The sequence below is a fragment of the Neomonachus schauinslandi genome, chromosome 13, assembly GCF_002201575.2.
Source record: "Neomonachus schauinslandi chromosome 13, ASM220157v2, whole genome shotgun sequence".
Taxonomy (NCBI): Eukaryota; Metazoa; Chordata; class Mammalia; order Carnivora; family Phocidae; genus Neomonachus; species Neomonachus schauinslandi.
This window is the reverse complement of record NC_058415.1, coordinates 11,051,815-11,071,877: the sequence shown is the minus strand read 5'-3', so window position 1 is coordinate 11,071,877 and position 20,063 is coordinate 11,051,815. Positions and strand designations below refer to the sequence as shown.

Genomic DNA, 20,063 nt, shown 5'->3' with positions numbered 1-20,063 from the left:
AGGGAAAGGGAAAGGGAAAGGGAAAGGGAAAGGGAAAGGGAAAGGGAGGGAAGGGAAGGGAAGGGAAGGGAAGGGAAGGGAAGGGAAGGGAAGGGAAGGGAAGGGAAAGGGAAGGGAAAGGGAAGGGAAGGGAAAGGGAAGGGAAGGGAAGGGAAGGGAAGGGAAAGGAAAGGAAAGGAAAGGAAAGGAAAGGAAAGGAAAGGAAAGGAAAAAGGAAAGGAAGGGAAAGGAAAGGAAAAAGGAAAAAGGAAAGGAAGGGAAAGGAAAGGAAAGGAAAGGAAAAAGGAAAAAGGAAAGGAGAAAGGAAAGGAAAGGAAAGGAAAGGAGGAAGAAACCGTTCATCCTCATAGACAAGATTGTGTAAAAGCAAGAAGTCTGGAATCCTGCAAATATTTGCTCCCCCAAAGCGAAAGCTTGGAGAGCCAGAGGCAGGGAGCCTGAGGATGAGAGTGATGCCTTCTCAGGCAGAGCTGACAGCAATATCCAGGTCAAGTGGGCGTATCATTTGAGCTGCTGGGGCGAGGTTCACCTGCGGCCACCTCTACTTTAGTTATGTGGGCCAACACATTCCATTTATTACTTAGGCCCGGCTTTGGCTAGTTTTCTCTCATTTGCAGCACAAAGATCCTGACTGATAGAATCTCTCTGTGAGTCCTAGATAGAGATCTTGCATTCTTAAATACAAGCACCAACTCATCAAAGAGTTTTTCTGCATGCTAGAATATAAACCACTGATGCAATTGAGGACTCTAAAAGAATTTAGAATTCCAAATGACAATTTAAACCCCAGGCAGAAACCTGAGCAGGGGCAAGATGAAGGGATACTCAGATCTGGATTCCACTCTCACCTGTATAGGGCACACAGACAGGGGCTGACAAGATTTCTTGTCTTTTTTTTCCCCCTATGCACGGACATCTTATACCCAACTCCTGACACATTATTTACCAAAAGAACCCATTATACCTAGTCAGTATATTTTATATTTCTGGTCATTAGTGTTGTCTGTCTCAGATGAAAAACTCTAAGAGAGAAGGAATTCTATCTGCTAAACCCACTTTATAGAGAATGTAACAGAAAAGCCGTTGAAACCTGATCAATGTTTTCTCATGTGGCCACTGCTGATCTTACTACTTCAAGCAGATCCTGAGGCAAGGGTATAAAATTCAAACCTTACCTTGAACTCCAATCAACATTTTCCTGGAAGTCTTAAGTTAAAGCCAGGGATTGCTTCTTTCAGAGCTTTACTAAACAGTAGTGATGTTCAAGATTGAAATTTACAAGACATCTTGGGGTTGAAATGAATTATGCTTGTCTGATGTCATCTACCACTTTTTGGGCAACATATGTTCCCATACACACACACCCCAACCCACAGAAATGATTTACACTTAAGATACAATCAGAACGCCTTCCTGCTCTCAACAATTAGGATCAGTAAAGAAATTATTAGATTTGGAATTAGTCTAATACCCATCTTCACTGCTTCTTTCTTGATGGGTGACCTTGGGCAAATTGCTTAACCTTTCAAAATGATCTCTCTCTTATAAATAAAATGTCAATGATAGCACCTGACAAATACTTCTGAGGATTTGGTAAAAACTGAACAAGGTACTATAATAGATTGCATTGTAAATAAAAAGGCATTTACCCTCTTACTCTTTGCTGAGCTGACAAAACTTTTGGGCAGCTTCTTTTTTTAAAAATTTTTATTGTTATGTTAATCACCATATATTACATCATTAGTTTTTGATGTAGTGTTCCATGATTCACTGTTTGCCTATAACACCCAGTGCTCCATGCAGAACGTGCCCTCTTTAATACCCATCAGCAGGCTAACCCATCCTCCCAGCTCCCTCCCCTTGAAATCGGAGGGGGAGACGAACCATGAGAGACAATGGACTCTGAAAAACAAACTGAGGGTTCTAGTGGGCAGCTTCTTGATTCACCCTGTGCATCTTTCTTAGATACTATTGTTCCGTTAGCCTGATGGGTAAAGTAAAATTGATATTTAGCAATCCATTTAAGTAGTATTCCAACAGGCCCACCTTAACACTAACCTCTGAGGTTGGGGTTAAAATCCATTTTAAAACTTATTTTTTTGGCTAGAGTTACAAAATCCATTTCAAAATATAAAGCACATAAAAAAAAATACATGCCTTTTTCCTCCAAAAGAATCTTCAAGTCTAGGATGATTTATCATTATCACCCTTCATTTAAAATCATTGTTAAGTGCCAAATTTCTCTGGCAGCTTGGCAAAGCATATGCTTCAGAATTAAGCTGGGTTATCCTATCTTCCTATATCTCTTATGCCAATAAATTTGACTAATGACCTTGAAATATTAGAACCTCTGACTGTAAATGTAAGTTGAGTCTTTTCCAAAGAAGAAAAGAATTTCAGGTAGCCTATCGATATTCTGGCTCACCACAGACAGAAAAGCAGTGCACAGAGGTTCCAAAGGCCACTTGAGTCACCTGAACCTGGCCAGTCTATTAAATTCCAGCCTTGATGCTAAGAACTAGAGTTGATTTCTGACCCCAATCATAAAGGAAGACCCAAGAGAGGTGCTTTGTTTTGTTTTTAAATAAATAGGATTTGATTCTTTTTATCAATTTTATCACAGTAAAATTTACATAAAATAAAATTCATCAATTGTACAGTTCCAAGAGTCTTGACATATATATATATACTTGTATAATGATGTATGTGTAACTACCACCATAATTAAGATATATAGTTACTTCATGCTTCTTTGTAGAAATGAATGGGACAAGGGGCACCTGGGTGGCTCAGTCAGTTAAGCATCTGACTCCTGATTTTGGCTCACAGGTCATGATCTCAGGATTCTGGAACTGAGCCCCATGTCTGACTCCACACTCAGCAGGGAGACTGCTTTTCCCTCTCGCTCTGCCCCTTCCTACTGCTCATGCTTTCTCGCACTCTCTCTCTCTAATAAATGAATAAAATCTTTAAAAAAAAAAGAAAGAAAGAAAGAAATCCCTCCTTAAAATGGTCTTTAGTTCCCAATCACCCAGGGCAGTGTTGAGGGGCTTCTTTCAGTACTAGCTGGGTCCACCAATGGTCAAAGTGACCTGCCAAAGGCCAAAGAGGGCCAAGAAGTGGAAGGGCTGAGGATAAGATGCTGGACACCCTTGGCAATGACCATACCTTTCTAGAAATGAAGCCAAAGAATGGCAAAGAGTCCTTGCAAATGTAGTAGGCAAGAGAGAGCCAACTTCTAAAAATGGCCGTCTTTCAGTTCACGTGGGAGAGTAATGATGACAACGTATTTTGGAACTCAGACCACTTAATGCTTATACAAAATTGTTTTTCTGACCAACTCTAATAGCAAAAACCAAAGATGGCTCTGAACAACTGAACAAAAGATGGCTTATCCAACATCTCCAAAACTCTTGCAGGTTCTAGTCTTAAAATGTTAACAATTTGTTCCTTTCCCTTTAGCCAATTAATTCATAAATGCCCTCTACTAAATGTATACATGTTATCATGTGTTTATCGACATCAACTCTTAGAAACACCAAGTAATGGGCTTCAATCATTGTTTGCCTCCTTTCCAGTAAGTGAACACAAAAACCATTCAGGAAAGTAATACGAGGCATTCTCTAAATGTCCTAAGAAAAAAATCCATTCCTCATCCTACTCACTAGAGCAAGAAATAAATAATCCTGAGCTTAAGTTCAGGCCGTGGTGAGTTTTTAATTATTGAGTAGGAAATAACTGCTATGTGGTTGCTTCCTTTTATCTCACCTTGATGAAGCTGTAATCAATACGCCTATATCATTACTACAAATCTGACTCACTACAAAGTTACCTAAATGTAAATAAAAACCATAAATCAGGCACAGTTTTATTATAGTCAAAGAAGACCATGTAATTATACATCATTTATTTTCTTCTTATCATTCAGATATAGAAAGTGTGTTGGTAGTTCACAGTACTTAACTTTGAGAATTCTGTGATTAGATCTGTGGAGTTCTAGTTAATTTTTTCTTCCAAACAAAAGGTATGCAAAAGGGAAAAAAAATCTCATTCATTTAAGAAGTGCTTATTGAGAACTATTCTGTGCCAGGCACTGGTTAAAAACTTTGCCCTTCATGGGGCTCGCTGGACATTAGGAAACAGACAAGTATGTGTTTTCAATGCCTGTGACATTTGTGATAAAATGATCTATGAAGAACCAGTTCCATATGGTGCTTTGGGGTGGAGAGAACACAACACCAAAGGAGGACTTAGTAAGAAGGCAATGCTTGACTCTAGCCTTGAAAAATAAGGAAGGACAACGTGGGATGGGGTGGGGCAAGGGGAACACATTTCAAGGAAAGACAGCAGCTTGTGCAAAGGCCCAGCAGTGTGAAAGACCATTGAACTTGGGGAATTGTAAGCAGCACAACACATCTACGGGGCAGGGTAAAAAATGTAGGCAGGAGTGAGATGTTCCTAATCAGGAAATTTTGCATGCTTTAGAATCTGGACATGAGATCTCATTGTGCAGGTATCTGACACTACCAACAGATTTTAAGCAAGGGAGGAAGAAGTATGGATTTCTGCTTGGGGTGGTTCAGAATGTGAATGAAAAAGAGGAGGTCTGGAGGCAGGGAGACCAGTTAATCGACTATTGCAATAGTTCAAGCAAAAGATAATGAGAATCTGAACTAGGAAAGTAAAAGTAGGGATGGGGAAGAAAGAATGGTTCAGGGAACCTTTAAGTAGCTTTTCTGACAGAACTCAGTGATTAATGGTGCCTTGGGAATAAGGAAGAAATAGAAGTCTAGGATTATTCCAAGGTTTATAATTTGGGTGATAGGTGATTCACCCAGATAGTATACATAAAAACGAAACGCAATTTTCAGGGAAAATCGGAAAAGTTGCTATTTATACATATTAAATTTGAGTTGCCCACACAGAGCTGTCTATTGACAGCAATCTGGATATAGAGCTCAGCAGTAAAATTTTCATACAGGATATACTTGAACATATTTATCTACTAAAGCAAAATAATTCCCATCATTCTGTAGCAGAAACAATGTATGGGAGACTAAGTAATTAGATATTAGCTCAGATCACTATCTCTCCCATTACTCTGGTCCATCATGACTGATCTTAGAGACAAAAAAACACAGATCCAAAGGACGCAGTAAAAACCAAGGTCATTGTAGATCAGTAGATACTTACATACTTATAGGATTAACACTGTCTGGATTCCAAAAACCAGCTGAATATATTCAAGATAAAGCTACAGTACATATTTCAGATTGGGGACTGGCAACAAATAGCTGTAGACTATATTCTGAAAAGTAAGAATTTTCACACGTATCGGGGGTTATTTCTAATCCCAGCATCATAGCCGGGTCCGGCTGCATGTTTCTGATGTTTGGTCCTACCCATAACCCCCTCTAGTTGTCCTTGCCTGGCTATCCCATCTAAGGAGCATGCTTCATTTCCTATGAGCACATGGTAAAATTTGATTCTATGTTTTCTCTTTACTTCTTATTGTTTGTCTTCTCCATCAGACTCTAAGTTCCCCCAGGGCAAGGGACCATGTCTGGGACACAAAAGACCCTTAGTAACTATTCTTGAGTGAGTAAATGGTGAACAAAAGGGGTGGCACAGATAGCCAAGAAAAGGTAGAAAAGGATTAATTCCCTTCACCGCCACATTTATGGGTGTTGGGCCTTCTATGGCCTCCCTTCCAGTCAAAACATACTTTTCAGATCTGGATCCCTTGCAGTGTACTCAAGGATGCTGCTAGCGGTGTGTGAGGCTGTAAATAACTCTAATGAGAAGGGCTCAAGTCTTCGTGTGTCTGCCTTGTTTTGCACAGCACTCGGCACACTCCCAAGCACAGATGGGCTCTTCATAAATATTATTGAAGGATGATGACACAGAGGATTATTTAATGCTTCTGCATGGGGTGGAGACAGACCTCGGGCCACAAATATACTTTGAAAGTGCTTTACTTCTCAAATCATTTGAACCAAAATGATTTCAGCCTCACAGACTCATCTGCAACTACAAATCAGACACATTCAGAGGGACAAAACTCCAAAAGAATGCCATTTTCAAGGCTGAAACTGCATTATTCTGGGGTAAATGGAGTCCTTGTTTCAGTAACACTGTAAGAGTAGAACTTAAAGACCCTGAAAGTCTTCCCTCAGGGAACAACGATTATCTGTGAACAATGACATTTTGCCTGAATAATTCATCAGTTTCAAGGGTACAGGCCCCCCCTGATTCTGGAATCCCAAGAGTTTAGGCAAGTGCACCATTTAATGTGTCTCAAGTACTCAGTTGTCATTCTTCTGGGTCCTGGCACTTTCAGGCACATTTCAATTATTTTTTTTAATAAAAAAAAAAAAAAAAAAAAACTGTAAGGTAAACCATGGTCAAGATAAGATTTTGAAGCTGTATTTATTTTATCTAAGAAGAAAGAAGCTCATAAAGTGTCCATCATGAGAATCCACCTGGGAGCTACACAAAAGATCAAATACCCAAAACAAATCACCACGTCAAAGCCCCACAGGATTCTGGATCCCAACCAGCAAGCATGAATAATCCTTTTAAATGGTCACTTACATATCAGAACAGGCCCTTTGTGAAATTTCTAAGCAAGGCCTCTGGTTTCCTACTGAAACAGAGTTTTATTGGGAGGGAGAGGACAAAGTGAAATCAAGAACTGCCGGGAAATGTCCGGGAGAAAAGAGGACAAAAGGTTTTTGTTGTCAGAGTGAAACCTGCCTCTCCTGGCCAGGGTTTGGAAAGTTGCTGGCTATCCCCCAGGAGAGTTGGGCAATATTCTCAACTAGTTTCTCAGGGACCATCTTGATCCAGTGGTAGTTACTGGGCAGATGGAATTGTACACTAGAAGACCCAGTTACAAATCCTGGATCACTTTCTGATTAGCTGTGTAACCTCGTACAAGTCACTTAACCTCTCTGATACATGGTTCAACATCTTGAAGATGGTGAGAGGCATGCCTTCCCAATTACCCACTAAATTCATGCAAAGATCAAGTGAAATCAAATGTACACAAGTTCTTTCGAAATTATAAAATTCTGTATAAGTGAAAGGTGTTATTATTAAATATTTAATAAATTATTAAATAATATTAAGTAACCTACATAGCAATCAGGATCCTGTATGACCAAGTCCTCAATGTCTAAAGATGGCTCCATTTTTGCCTTTTTCTCCACAGTTTTATTGAATCCTTTTTTTTCTTCCTTTTTAATGGAAGGATATAAGCAAAGGTAAATGGAAAAAAATGTGGGATAATATACCCTACTCTTTGGTGCCACTAGGCACTGAGTTTGGATTATAGCATGAGCTTGATATCAGTATCCCCTGAGGGAGAGAAATAAAGTGGGGAGCATCCAAAAGGTTCTTCCTGGTGGAAGAATCCAAGGTCAAGATACAAAAATCGGTTGTATTTCTAATTGCTAGCAGCAACCAACTGGAAAATTAAATTTACAAAACTATTCCCCTTATAATAGCATTAGAAACATAGAAAGTACTCAGAAATAAATTAAACAAAAATTGTGTGAGACCTCTACAGTAAACCACAAAATATACGTAAGAGAAATTAAACTAGAAAATATGTAAGAGAAAGTAAAGAAAACTAAAATGAAGAGATAAACCATATTTGTCAAGTGGAGATCTCAATATTATTAAAATTGCAATTCTCCCCAAAGTATTCTATAGATTCTACTCAATCCCAATCAAAACTGTCACAATTGGTAGACATTGACAAGTTGATTCTAAAATGTATATAGAAATACAAAAAAAGCTAGGATGTATCATTTTTTTAATTTGGCCAAGAAGAAAAAAACACTTGGGGGATTCACTTGATTTCAATGCTTACTTTAAAGGTTTAATAATCAAGACAGAATAATATTGGCACAAGGATAGGCAAAAAGATCAATGAGAGAAAATAGAGAATCCTGAAATAGACCCAAACAGATATGGTCAACAAAGGCACCAAGAGGGAAAAAAATTCTTTTCAATGACCAAGGTTGGAACTACTGGATATAGGAGAGAAGTAAACCTTGACCCCTGCCTTTCACCACACACAAAAATTAATTCAAAATCATCACAGACTGAAATGTGAAGATTAAAACTACAACAATCCTAGAAGAAAACATAGGGAAAACATCTTTCTGACCTTTGGGCAAGCAGAGACTTCTTGCAGAGGACAAAAAGTATATACTAACTATACAAGAAAATATTAATAAATGAAGCTTCATCAAAATGTAAAACTTCTGCTCATAAAAGGCACCACTAACAATATGAAAAGGCAAGCAACAGGCAGGGAGAAAATACTTGCAATACATATAGCTGACAAAAGACATTAGCCAGAATATATAAAGAACTTCTATAAATCAATAACAAAAAACAACCTAATTTTTTAATTGAGCAAATGTATATGAACTGATACATAACAAAAAAGTTACACAAATGGACAATAAGCTTATGAAAAGGAGCTCAACATCACCTGTTATGACAATGATGCAAACCTAAGCCAAAAGAAAAATGAAAATTTCAAAGCACACAAGGCTTACTTGGCAGGAGACTTGCAGGATATAAATGTGCATTTGGGACTTGTGTTTTAAGGACCGCAGTATCTTTTTGGCTTGAGGGCCATGCAAAGGGCTTTTTTCCTCATCCTCATCAAAATGGAACCACAAATCACCATGGTTTGTATGTATGTTTTGTGGTTTACAAACCATCTATCTTTGGAATAGATACCAAAGACTCAAGGAGACTCAGAGTGAGGTTCAAGAGATGCCTCTCCACCCCACCCCATCAGATCTTGCTTTTAATTTCCCTCTTCTAAAAGATCTGCTTCTCAACAAGCTGCTGACACCCCAGGGTCTTGACCCTGACTGCTCTCAGAATCAAAGTATACAAAGATCCCCAGGATATAAGTAATGTGGGACTGGTATCTGCGGAGGATACGGAACCACACAGTGATCAGAGCGTGTCGCATCGTCCCTTCAACTCAGCAAGGGTCAACACCCAAATGCTACTCACACTATAGGGAGAGTAGGTTCAGCAAAAGTGGCTGAATGTCAAATCGATACCAAGTGAATTTAAGAGTAAGCATGCCAAAGAATGGGCTCTATTTGTTAAAAGTGGTAAGAGGCTTGAAATGGAACTCCAGTTTCAGCCTTAGTCTCTGAGAACCTTTAGGAGAAAGATGAAGTTCCCATTTAAAAGAAAAAAATCAAGACCAATTAAATCTATGTGAGGTGGGGAGGGGAACCCACATGGCTGGAGGAACAACACCCTGAGTTACAGAAGCCAAGGGTTGGGGAGCAGGCCTGGGGAGCTCAGAAGAGCTCGTTAAGGCTCCTGAGTTGTTCGCTGAGAACAGAGGTTCTCGGGCGGGGTGGGGGGGTGCGCAGCAGACAAGTGCATGCCCTTTATTCTGGCTGCCTGGCACATCTGCCCCATCTTCTCAGGCTCCTGCCTAGACACTGTCTTGCTTCTCATTTGTCGTCTCTACTGAGGCCTGGAGCAGAACAGCCCTGGACCCATGCCCTGCTCCACGGCTCAAGGAGCCTCATTTGCGCCCCACCCCCAGGAGAAGGCCTGGCCAGTGGTCAGCCCACTATCCCATGGGCAGGGGAAAAGAGGGATGGATCCCTCATCCTGCCTTCTCATTCTTCCCACTGAGGCTCCACTTCCTGGGGTGGTGACTGTGCTGTGGGTCCCTCTCCTCAACCTTGTCCAGCCTCATCTCCTCGCTTCTGAGGGTGGGACCGAGGGCAACATGAAGCACGGGGGAACACTTGAGATTAGAGGGCATGACTAACGTAGGCCTCACCCGGGGAGCTGTCACCTGGAAGCCTGAGCAGCCAACGGTGTCACATCAGCACTTGAAACTCAGAGTAAGCCATGCAGCTTCCTCGGAGGCCCTTGTCCCCTCTCTGGGTTCCTATGGATCTTACAGTCCCACCACCCCATGTGGAGTAGTACTGCAGAGTCATTGAGACCATGCACTCCGGGGGCGCCTGGGTGGCTCAGTCAGTTAAGCGTCTGACTCTTGATTTCAGCTCAGGTCATGATCTCAGGGTTGTGAGATCGAGCCCCACGTTGGGCTCTGCACTGAGTGTGGAGCCTGCTTAAGATTCTCTCTCTCCCTCTCCCTCTGCCCCAACCCCTGCTCTCTCTCTTTCTGAGAATCCACACCCGCACCACTCAAAAAAAAAAAAAAAAGACCCTGCACTCTGGAGCTGGAGTGGCTCAGTTAGAATCCCAGTTCCACCCTTGCTAGGCCCTGATCTTGACCAAGTTATTTAACTTCCCTATACCTCAGTTCCTTCATTTGTAAAATGGGCTCACAGTGTAGTTATGATGACTATCAAGTTTACGGAATGTGCTTACAGCAGTGCCCAGCACAGAGTTAGAAAATCAAAATCGGGGCGCCTGGGTGGCCCAGTCGTTGGGCGTCTGCCTTTGGCTCAGGTCATGATCCCAAGGTCCTGGGATCGAGTGCCACATCGGGCTCCCTGCTCCGCGGGAAGCCTGCTTCTCCCTCTCCCACTCCCCCTGCTTGTATTCCTGCTCCCGCTGTGTCTCTCTCTGTCAAATAAATAAATAAAATCTTAAAAAAAAAAAAAAGAAAATCAGAATCAGTAAGGAAAGGGTACTGGCACAAAAACAGACATATAGATCAATGGAACAGAACAATAAAGAGCTCAGAAATAAATCCATGCTTATATATTCAATTAATCTATGACAAAGGAGGCAAGAATATACAATGGGGAAAAGACAGTCTCTTCAATAAATGATGTTGGGAAAACTGGACAGTTACATTCAAAAGAATGGAATTGGACCACTTTCTTACACCATGCACAAAAATAAACTCAAAATGAATTAAAAACCTAAATGTGAGACCTGAAACCATAAAACTCCTAGAACAAAACATAGGCAGTAATTTTTTGGCTGTCAGCCACAGAAACATCTTCCATTGATAAAACAAAAAGACCACCTACTGAACGGGAGCAGATATTTGCAAATGACATATCCAATAAGGGGTTAATATCCGAAATACATAAAAAAAACTTATTCAACTCAATCATAAAAATACAAATTATCCAATTAAAAGTGGGCAGAGGATCTGAATAGACATTTTTCCAAAGAAAACACCCAGATAGCAATACACACACACGAAAAATGCTCAACATCACTCACCATCAGGGAAATGCAAATCAAAACCACATGAGAGGGCGCCTGGGTGGCTCAGTTGGTTAAGCGACTGCCTTCGGCTCAGGTCATGATCCTGGAGTCCCGGGATCGAGTCCCGCATCGGGCTCCCTGCTCGGCGGGGAGCCTGCTTCTCCCTCTGACCCTCCCCCCTCTCATGTGCTCTCTGTCTCTCTCATTCTCTCTGTCTCAAATAAATAAATAAATCTTTAAAAAAAAAAAAAAAGAAATAGTATCCCTTCTCATGGGCGCCTGGGTGGCTCAGTCGGTTGAGCGACTGCCTTCGGCTCAGGTCATGATCCTGGAGTCCCTGGATCGAGTCGCGCATCGGGCTCCCTGCTCGGTAGGGAGCCTGCTTCTCCCTCTGACCCTCCCCCCTCTCATGTGCTCTCTCTCTCTCATTCTCTCTCTCAAATAAATAAATAAAATCTTTAAAAAAAAAAAAACCACATGAGATATCATTTCATACCTCAGAATGGCTAGAATAAAGAAGACAAGAAATAACAAATGTTGGCGAGGATGTGGAGAAAAAGGAACCCTCATGCACTGTTGGTGGGGATGGAAATTGACACAGCCACTGTGGAAAAGAGTATAAAAGGCCCCCTCAAAAACTTAAAAATACAATTACTATATGATCCAGTAATTCCACTACTGTGTTTACTCAAAGAAAATGAAAACACTAATTTGAAAAGATAGGCGCACCCCTATGTTTATTGCAGCATTATTTATAAGAGCCAAGTTATGGAAGCAGTCCAAGTGTCCACCCATACATGAATGGATAAAGAAGAAATGGTATACATAGAAATGGAATATTACTCAATTATTAAATATAATATGATATAATGCTAAGGGAAATAAGTCCATCAAAGAAAAACAAATACCATATGATTTCACTTGTATATGGAATTTAAGAAACGAAAATAAGACACAAACAAAACGCCAGACTCTTAAGAACAGAGAACACACTGACAGTTCCCAGAGGGGAGGTGGGTGGGGGGATGGGTGAAATAGGTGAAGGGTATCGAGAGTACACTCATCATGATGAGCACTGAATAATGTATAGAATTGTTGAATCATATTGTACAACTGAAACTAATATAAAACTATATGTTACTTATACTTCAATTTTTAAAAAAAGGAAATAATATTTTGTACTCATGGGAAGTGCTAAAATAAAAAAGACGGGCAAAAAAAAAATGAGGCACAGAGATCACATGTCTTTCAAGTTCCCACAGCTAAGAAGTGGCAGAACCAAGAATCAAGTTCAGGCCACATGGTTCTTCATGTCCCTGCCAAGTGCACTATACAGGTCTCTAAGTTCCCATACTTCCCACAATTCCCACTGGAGGCAGGGGAGAATGAGCGACAGCTAATGATGAAGGGGACGCTGACATCAGAAACCTACCATGAAGTTCTTCATGGTGACATCCTTGCTTACCTGTCCAGGGCCGTGCTGGTGGGCATACTCCTCCCAAACCCTCGAACCCCCATCTGACGGAAATATGGAATGCAAGAGAGGTTGGCAGCAATGATGGCCAGTGAGTCAGAAGGGCTCACAAAGAAGCCATTTCGGCCTAGAATCATATAACGGTCCTGTCAGAAGGAATTGGTGAAAATGATCAGACAGAGGCATCTGCTGCTAGCACGCCATTCCCATAATCATCACAAGCTTCTCTACCACCATTCCATATTTAAACAACCTAAAACAGCTTGAACGAAGCCAGAGGGCATGAGAAACCATCTTTTAAATTCCTGAGTATTGTAGGGCCCAGGACCTTGACACAGTTAGGAATGTGTCCCACCTGTTGAAATGTGGATGACTATCTCAAGCTTCAGTAGCCTCCATATACTTATATAAGAATTATTGCTGAAATACCTTGTTCCTCAAGATGGCAATTTTAACAAAACCGACCATAAATAAAGATTTATTGCATGAATATTTTTTTTAAAGAAATAACCTTTTTATAACATAATGATACCCTGGAACTAAGAAAACTAAAAGCTATTTAACTGCAATACAGAAGAGCCATTAAAAAGAAGAGCAGAGGCAGAACCAGTTAGGGTTCAAATGCCCCATATGTATCAGCCAGCCCCATGAATTCTCTGGCTTCCGATGCTTAGCTTATTATCTGGTAAAAGGGTCAGCAGGCAGGAAATTTTCCTACTTACCCCATCAGCATCAAATGCAGCTCCAAATCCATATTCTCCTCCTTTCATAGCTTCCAGAAGGGTTGTTGCATATGTCAGGTTTGGGTCAGGATGCTGCCCTCCAAAATCTTCCAAAGGAACACAGTTTATTGCAGAATTGGCTGGAGCTCCCAGCTCATCACACAAGACTTTTCTCACGTAGGGTCCCATGACTAAAAAGAGGTAAGTGGCAATAAGAAATCTTTGCAGAAACCCCCAAGAGTGTTCTGTTCTGGTTAGAACAAGAAAGACCATTTAATAGCACAAGATAAAAATTCCACAAGCTTTGTCAAGACACAACACAGAGTACTACTTATTTCAGTTACTATTCATTGAGTACCTACTATGTGCCAATTGCTATGCTGGGCATATAGATGTATCCAATAACCAGTTACATAAAATTTTTCTCCAAAACTTTTCTAATATGTTGCCAGAAAGAAACCAACTACTTAATAATGATCCATTGTGTATTGCTTTTTGTGTATTAAAAAAATTTGGCTAAATATAGGCAAAAACACTAAAGGCTCTAGGAATGTTCTTTGTCTCTGCAATCATTTTAACTCTGCCAAGTATATAATTGGACACTGTAAACCACGGAAGCATATAAAACTAAGCATATTTTGCAAAATAATTGCTAAGAAATTGTATTTTCCAGTTCAACACATTTATGGAGCGCCTAACATGGAATTCCTATGTTAAGAATAGAAACATCATATTCAAGGGATGCAAATCACACTGATTCTACATTACTGGGCTCTTAATCCAGCAGTAGGATGGGTCAAATCTACAGGTGAGTGATTGCAGTGGTAAGACTGGTACTATGCAATGGATAGTTATAAAACAATTAGATCTAGTGGCTTATGAGAAGAAACAACCACAGGTAAAGTTTCAAGAAAGAGGTAGAATTTCTGGAGGGACTTGAAGAGAGAATATAAATTTGATAGAGATGGGGAGTAGGGATGCCATCCAAATGGAAAGGACATTATGAACAAGGGAATGGAGCCTGAGTTAGAACATACAGCAGATCTGGGGACCAGCATGTAATCCTGTTGGCTGAAATATATGTAAAGCTCCGCTGAGGGACGTCACTCCAGTGGCTAAGCGGGGTGTGGAACCCTCGCTGGGACAATGTGGTCTCAGGACCCTCGGGGTCACAGAAAGACCAGGGGTGCCTAAGTGTGGCACAGCTCCCAGGTATCGGAGCGGGGAAGCCAGATGCAGAGACGGAACTGAGGAGTGGGCTCTCAGCTTGGGGTTGCCATAAACCCTGATCCGCAGCATAGTCGGGCCACTGCTCCTCCAGCAGGGACCCAACAAGCGGCAGATCCGGGGAGACTCCCCTTCTTCCCCCGGGAGGAGTGGCGCGGAAGTGCACCGCAGGGATCTGCTGGCTTTGGGGACTCCACACGGGGTCGGGTGCCAGAGATAGAAACGCTCAGTCACAGGCCGGGTGAGCACAGAGTGCAGCCGGAGACCGGGGAGATGGGAGTGACTGACTGCTTTTCTCTGGGGGCGCACTGAGGAGTGGGGCCCTGAGTTCTTGGATCCTCCGGGGCGGAGATTGGGAGGCCGCCATTTTCACTCTTGGCCTCCAAAGCTATATGGAAAGCTTGCAGGGAACAAAAGCTCCCGAGAGCAAACCCAGCAGATTACTTAGCCCAGACCGGGCAAGGGCGGGGCAATTCCGCCTCCGGCAAAGACATTTGGGAACCACGGCAACAGGCCCCTCCCCCAGAAGATCAGCGAGAACAGCCAGCCAAGACCAAGTTTACCGATCAAGGAGAACGGCAGAACTCCAGCGCTAGGGGAATATGCACATAGAATTCATGGATTTTTTCCCACAATTCTTTAGTCTTTGAAAGTTAATTTTTTTAATTTTCTTTATTTTTTTCTTTTTCTATTTTTTTTAATTTGTCATCTTTCCTTTTTCAACCAACATCTTATCAATCCCTTTTTTAAAAATCATTTTAATTTTCATTTTTAGAATCATATTCTATCCCTTCATTGTAGTTAACCTTATTTTTTCTATATATATGTTTTTCTGTCTTTAAAATTTTGAGGTACAGTTTCTTCTAATAGACCAAAATATACCCTAAATCTCTAGTGTATGGCTCTGTTCTAGTCTCCTGCCTGACCACATTCTCTCCCTTTTTTTCTTCTTTTTTAAACCAACTTCTTATAAATTCCTTTTATAAAATCTCTTATAATTTTCATCTTTACAGTCATATTCCATCCCTTCATTTTATTTACCTTTATTTTAGTACATATATGTTTTTCTTTCTTTAAGAATTTGGGAGGCAGTTTCTCCTAACAGACCAAAATACGCCTGAAATCTAGTGTGTGGCTCTGATCTATTCACCAGCCTGATCATATTCTTTTTTTTTTCTTCCTTCCCTTTCTATTCCCCCCATTCTCGGGTCCCTTCTGATCTGTTTAGTGTATATTTTTCTGGGGTCATTGTTACACTTTTAGCATTTTGTTCTCTTATTCATCTATTCTCCTTCGGACAAAATGACTAGATGGAAAAAATCACCTCAACAAAAAGAACAAGAGGCAGTACCGACTGCCAGGGACTTAACACGGACATTAGTAAAATGTCGGAACTAGAGTTCAGAATGATGATTATAAAGATACTAGCTGGGCTTGAAAAAAAACATGGAAGATACTAGAGAATCCCTTTCTGGAGAAATAAAAGAACTAAAATCTATCCAAGTCTAAATCAAAAAGGCTATTAATGAGGTGCAATCAAAAATGGAGGCTCTAAAAGCTAGGATAAATGAGGCAGAAGAGAGAATTAGTGATATAGAAGAGCAAATGATGGAAAATAAAGAAGCTGAGAAAAAGACAGATAAACAACTACTGGATCATGAGGGCAGAATTCAAGAGATAAGTGATACCGTAAGATGAAACAATATTAGAATAATTGGGATCCCAGGAAAAGAAAGGGGGGGGGAGAAGGTATATTGAAGCAAATTATAGCAGAGAACTTCGCTAATTTGGGGAAGGAAACAGGCATCAAAATCCAGAAGGCACGGAGAACCCCCTCTCAAAATCAATAAAAATAGGTCAACACCCCGACATCTAATAGTAAAACTTACAAGTCTCAGAGACAAAGAGAAAATCTTGAAAGCAGCTCGGGACAAGAGGTCAGCAACCTACAATGGTAGAAACATTAGAATGGCAGCAGACCTATCCACAGAGACCTGGCAGGCCAGAAAGGACTGGCAGGATATATTCAGAGCACTAAACAAGAAAAATATGCAGCCAAGAATACTATATCCAGCTAGGCTTCATTGAAAATAGAAGGAGAGGGCACCTGGGTGGCTCAGTTGGTGAAGCGACTGCCTGCGGCTCAGGTCATGATCCTGGAGTCCCCGGATCGAGTCCCGCATCAGGCTCCCTGCTCGGCAGGGAGTCTGCTTCTCCCTCTGACCCTCCCCCCTCTCATGCTCTATCTCATTCTCTCTCTCAAATAAATAAATAAAATCTTTAAAAAAAGAAAATAGAAGGAGAGATAAAAAGCTTCCAGGACAAACAAAAACTAAAAGAATTTGCAAACACGAAACCAGCCCTACAAGAAATCTTGAAAGGGGTCCTCTAAGCAAAGAGAGAGCCTAAAAGTAACATAGACCAGAAAGGAACAGAGACAATATACAGTAACAGTCACCTTACAGGCAATACAATGGCACTAAATTCATATCTTTCAATAGTTACCCTAAATGTAAATGGGCTAAATGCCCCAATCAAAAGACACAGTGTAGCAGAGTGGATAAAAAAAAAGACCCATCGATATGCTGCCTGCAAGAGACTCATTTTAGACACAAAGACACCTCCAGATTGAAAGTGAGGGGTGGAAAACCATCCATGCTAATGGACACCAAAAGAAAGCTGGGGTGGCAATCCTTACATCAGACAAATTAGATTTTAAAGATTTTTTTTTTTATTTGACAGAGAGAGAGACAGCACGAGAGGGAACACAAGCAGGGGGAGAGGGAGAGGGAGAAACAGGCCTCCCGTGGAGCAGGAAGCCCAATGTGGGGCTCGATCCCAGGACCCTGGGATCATGACCTGAGCCGAAGGCAGATGTTTAATGACTGAGCCACCCAGGTGCCCCAGACAAATTAGATTTTAAGCCAAAGACTATAATAGGAGATGAGGAAGGACACTATATTCTACTTAAAGGGTCTATCCAACAAGAAGATCTAACAATTGTAAATATCTATGCCCCTAACATGGGAGCAGCCAGTTACATAAGCCAATTAATAACAAAAGCAAAGAAACACATCGACAACAATACAATAATAGTAAGGGACTTTAACACCCCCCTCACTGAAATGGACAGATCATTTAAGCAAAAGATCAACAAGGAAATAAAGGCTTCAGATGACACACTGGACCAGATGGACTTCACAGATATATTCAGAACATTCCATCCCAAAGCAACAGAATACACATTCTTCTCTAATGCCCATGGAACATTCTCCAGAATAGATCACATCCTAGGTCACAAATCAGGTCTGAACCGGTACCAAAAGATTGGGATCATTCCCTGACTATTTTCAGGCCACAATGCTTTGAAACTAGAACTCAAACACAAGAGGAAAGTCGGAAAGAACTCAAATACATGGAGGCTAAAGAGCATGCTACTAAAGAATGAATGGGTCAACCAGGAAATTAAAGAAGAATTAAAAAAATTCATGGAAACCAATGAAAATGAAAACACAACTGTTCAAAACCTTTGGGATGCAGCAAAGGTGGTCCTAAGAGGAAAGTATATAGCGATACAAGCCTTTCTCAAGAAACAAGAAAGGTCTCAAATGCACAACCTAACTCTACACCTAAAGGAGCTGGAGAAAGAACAGCAAATAAAGCCTAAACGCAGCAGGAGAAGAGAAGTAATAAAGATCAGAGCAGAAATCAATGAAATAGAAACCAAAAGAACAGATCAACGAAACTAGGAGCTGGTTCTTTGAAAGAATCAATAAGATTGATAAACCCCTGGCCAGACTTACCAAAAAGAAAAGAGAAAGGACCCAAATCAACAAAATCATGAATGAAAGAGGAGAGATGACAACCAACACCAAAGAAATACAAACAATTATAAGAACATATTATGAGCAACTATATGCCAGCAATTAGACTATCTGAAAGAAATGGATGCATTCCTAGAGAAGTATAAACTACCAAAACTGAAAGAGGAAGAAATAGAAAACCTGAATAGACCCATAACCAGCAAGGAAACTGAAGCAGTCATCAAAAATCTCCCAACAAACAAGAGCCCAGGGCCAGATGGCTTCCCAGGGGAATTCTACCAAACATTTCAAGAAGAATTAATACCTATTCTTCTGAAACCGTTCCAAAAAATAGAAATGGAAGGAAAACTTCCAAACTCATTTAATGAGGCCAGCATTACCTTGATCCCAAAAGCAGACAAAGACCCCATCAAAAGGGAGAATCCAGACCAATATTCCTGATGAACATGGATGCAAAACTTCTCACCAAAATACTAGCCAAGTGGATCCAACAGTACATTAAAAGGATTATTCACCACGACCAAGTGGGATTTATCCCTGGGCTGCAAGGTTGGTTCAACATCCGCAAATCAATCAATGTGATACAATACATTAATAAAAGAAAGAACAAGAACCATACGATCCTCTCAATAGATGCGGAAAAAGCATTTGACAAAGTACAGCATCCTTTCTTAATTGAAACTCTCACAGTGTAGGGATGGGGGGAACATAGCTTAATATCATAAAAACCATATGTGAAAACCCCACAGCAAATATCATTCTCAATGGGGAAAACAGGTGTTCAGAATTATTTGATAGCTATCTAGCTGAATTCCAGGGACCAGACGAAACTAGGGTCCCCTACTCCTCCACCATCTTCCTCCCTTCTCCTCAGTAATCTTTTAATAGCAACCAAGAAGATATAGTAGAATGGCTAAAATTGAAAACACTGACAATACCAAGTGTTGGTGAGGACATGGAAAAACTAAAGTCATCATACACTGCTGGCAATGCAAATTGTACAGCCGCTTTGGACAAAAGCTTGGCAGTTTCATATAAAGTGAAATATGTACTTGTCCTGTGACTCAGCAATCCCCGTCCTGGGTATTTATCTAAGACAAATGAAATCATGTAACCCATAAAGACTTATTCACAAATGTTAATAGCAACTTTGTTTGTAGTAACCAAAACCTGGAAATAACCGTAATTATATCAACTGATGAACAGATAAACAAACTATAGTACATTCCTACAATGGAATACTACTCGGTAGTAACAAGAAATCAACACTGATAACATTCAACACCATGACTCTATCTCTAGAATTTTATGTGAGTGAAAGATGCCTGAAGAAAAGGGCTTTACATATTTTATGCTCCATCTAGATGGCTTTCTGGAAAAGGCAAAATTATGTAGGCAAAACCAGATGAGTGATTGCCAGGAGCTAGGGATTAGGATGAGGGGTACGACTACAAAGGGCCACAAGGGAACTTGCTGAAGTGAGGGAAATATTCTATATCTTGATTGTCACAGTCATTACATGACTATATATGTTTGTCAAACCTCCTCAAAGTGCATGCCTAAAAGATGTCAGTTTTACTGCATATTAATTATACCTCAGTAAACCTGACTTATTTTAAA

At 40.7% G+C, this 20,063-nt stretch overlaps 1 protein-coding gene across 1 annotated transcript in view; it reads right to left on the bottom strand.

Moving 5' to 3' along the window:
* Positions 1-20,063, bottom strand: part of PGM5 (phosphoglucomutase 5) — a 200,328-nt gene that overhangs the window by 144,092 nt on the left and 36,173 nt on the right. The window contains exons 5-6 of the mRNA XM_021694328.1: positions 13,393-13,583; positions 12,662-12,816 (exon numbers count right to left, since the gene is read on the bottom strand). Of these exons, the coding sequence (XP_021550003.1) occupies positions 12,662-12,816; positions 13,393-13,583 (346 nt within the window). The remainder of the gene's footprint in view (positions 1-12,661; positions 12,817-13,392; positions 13,584-20,063) is intronic.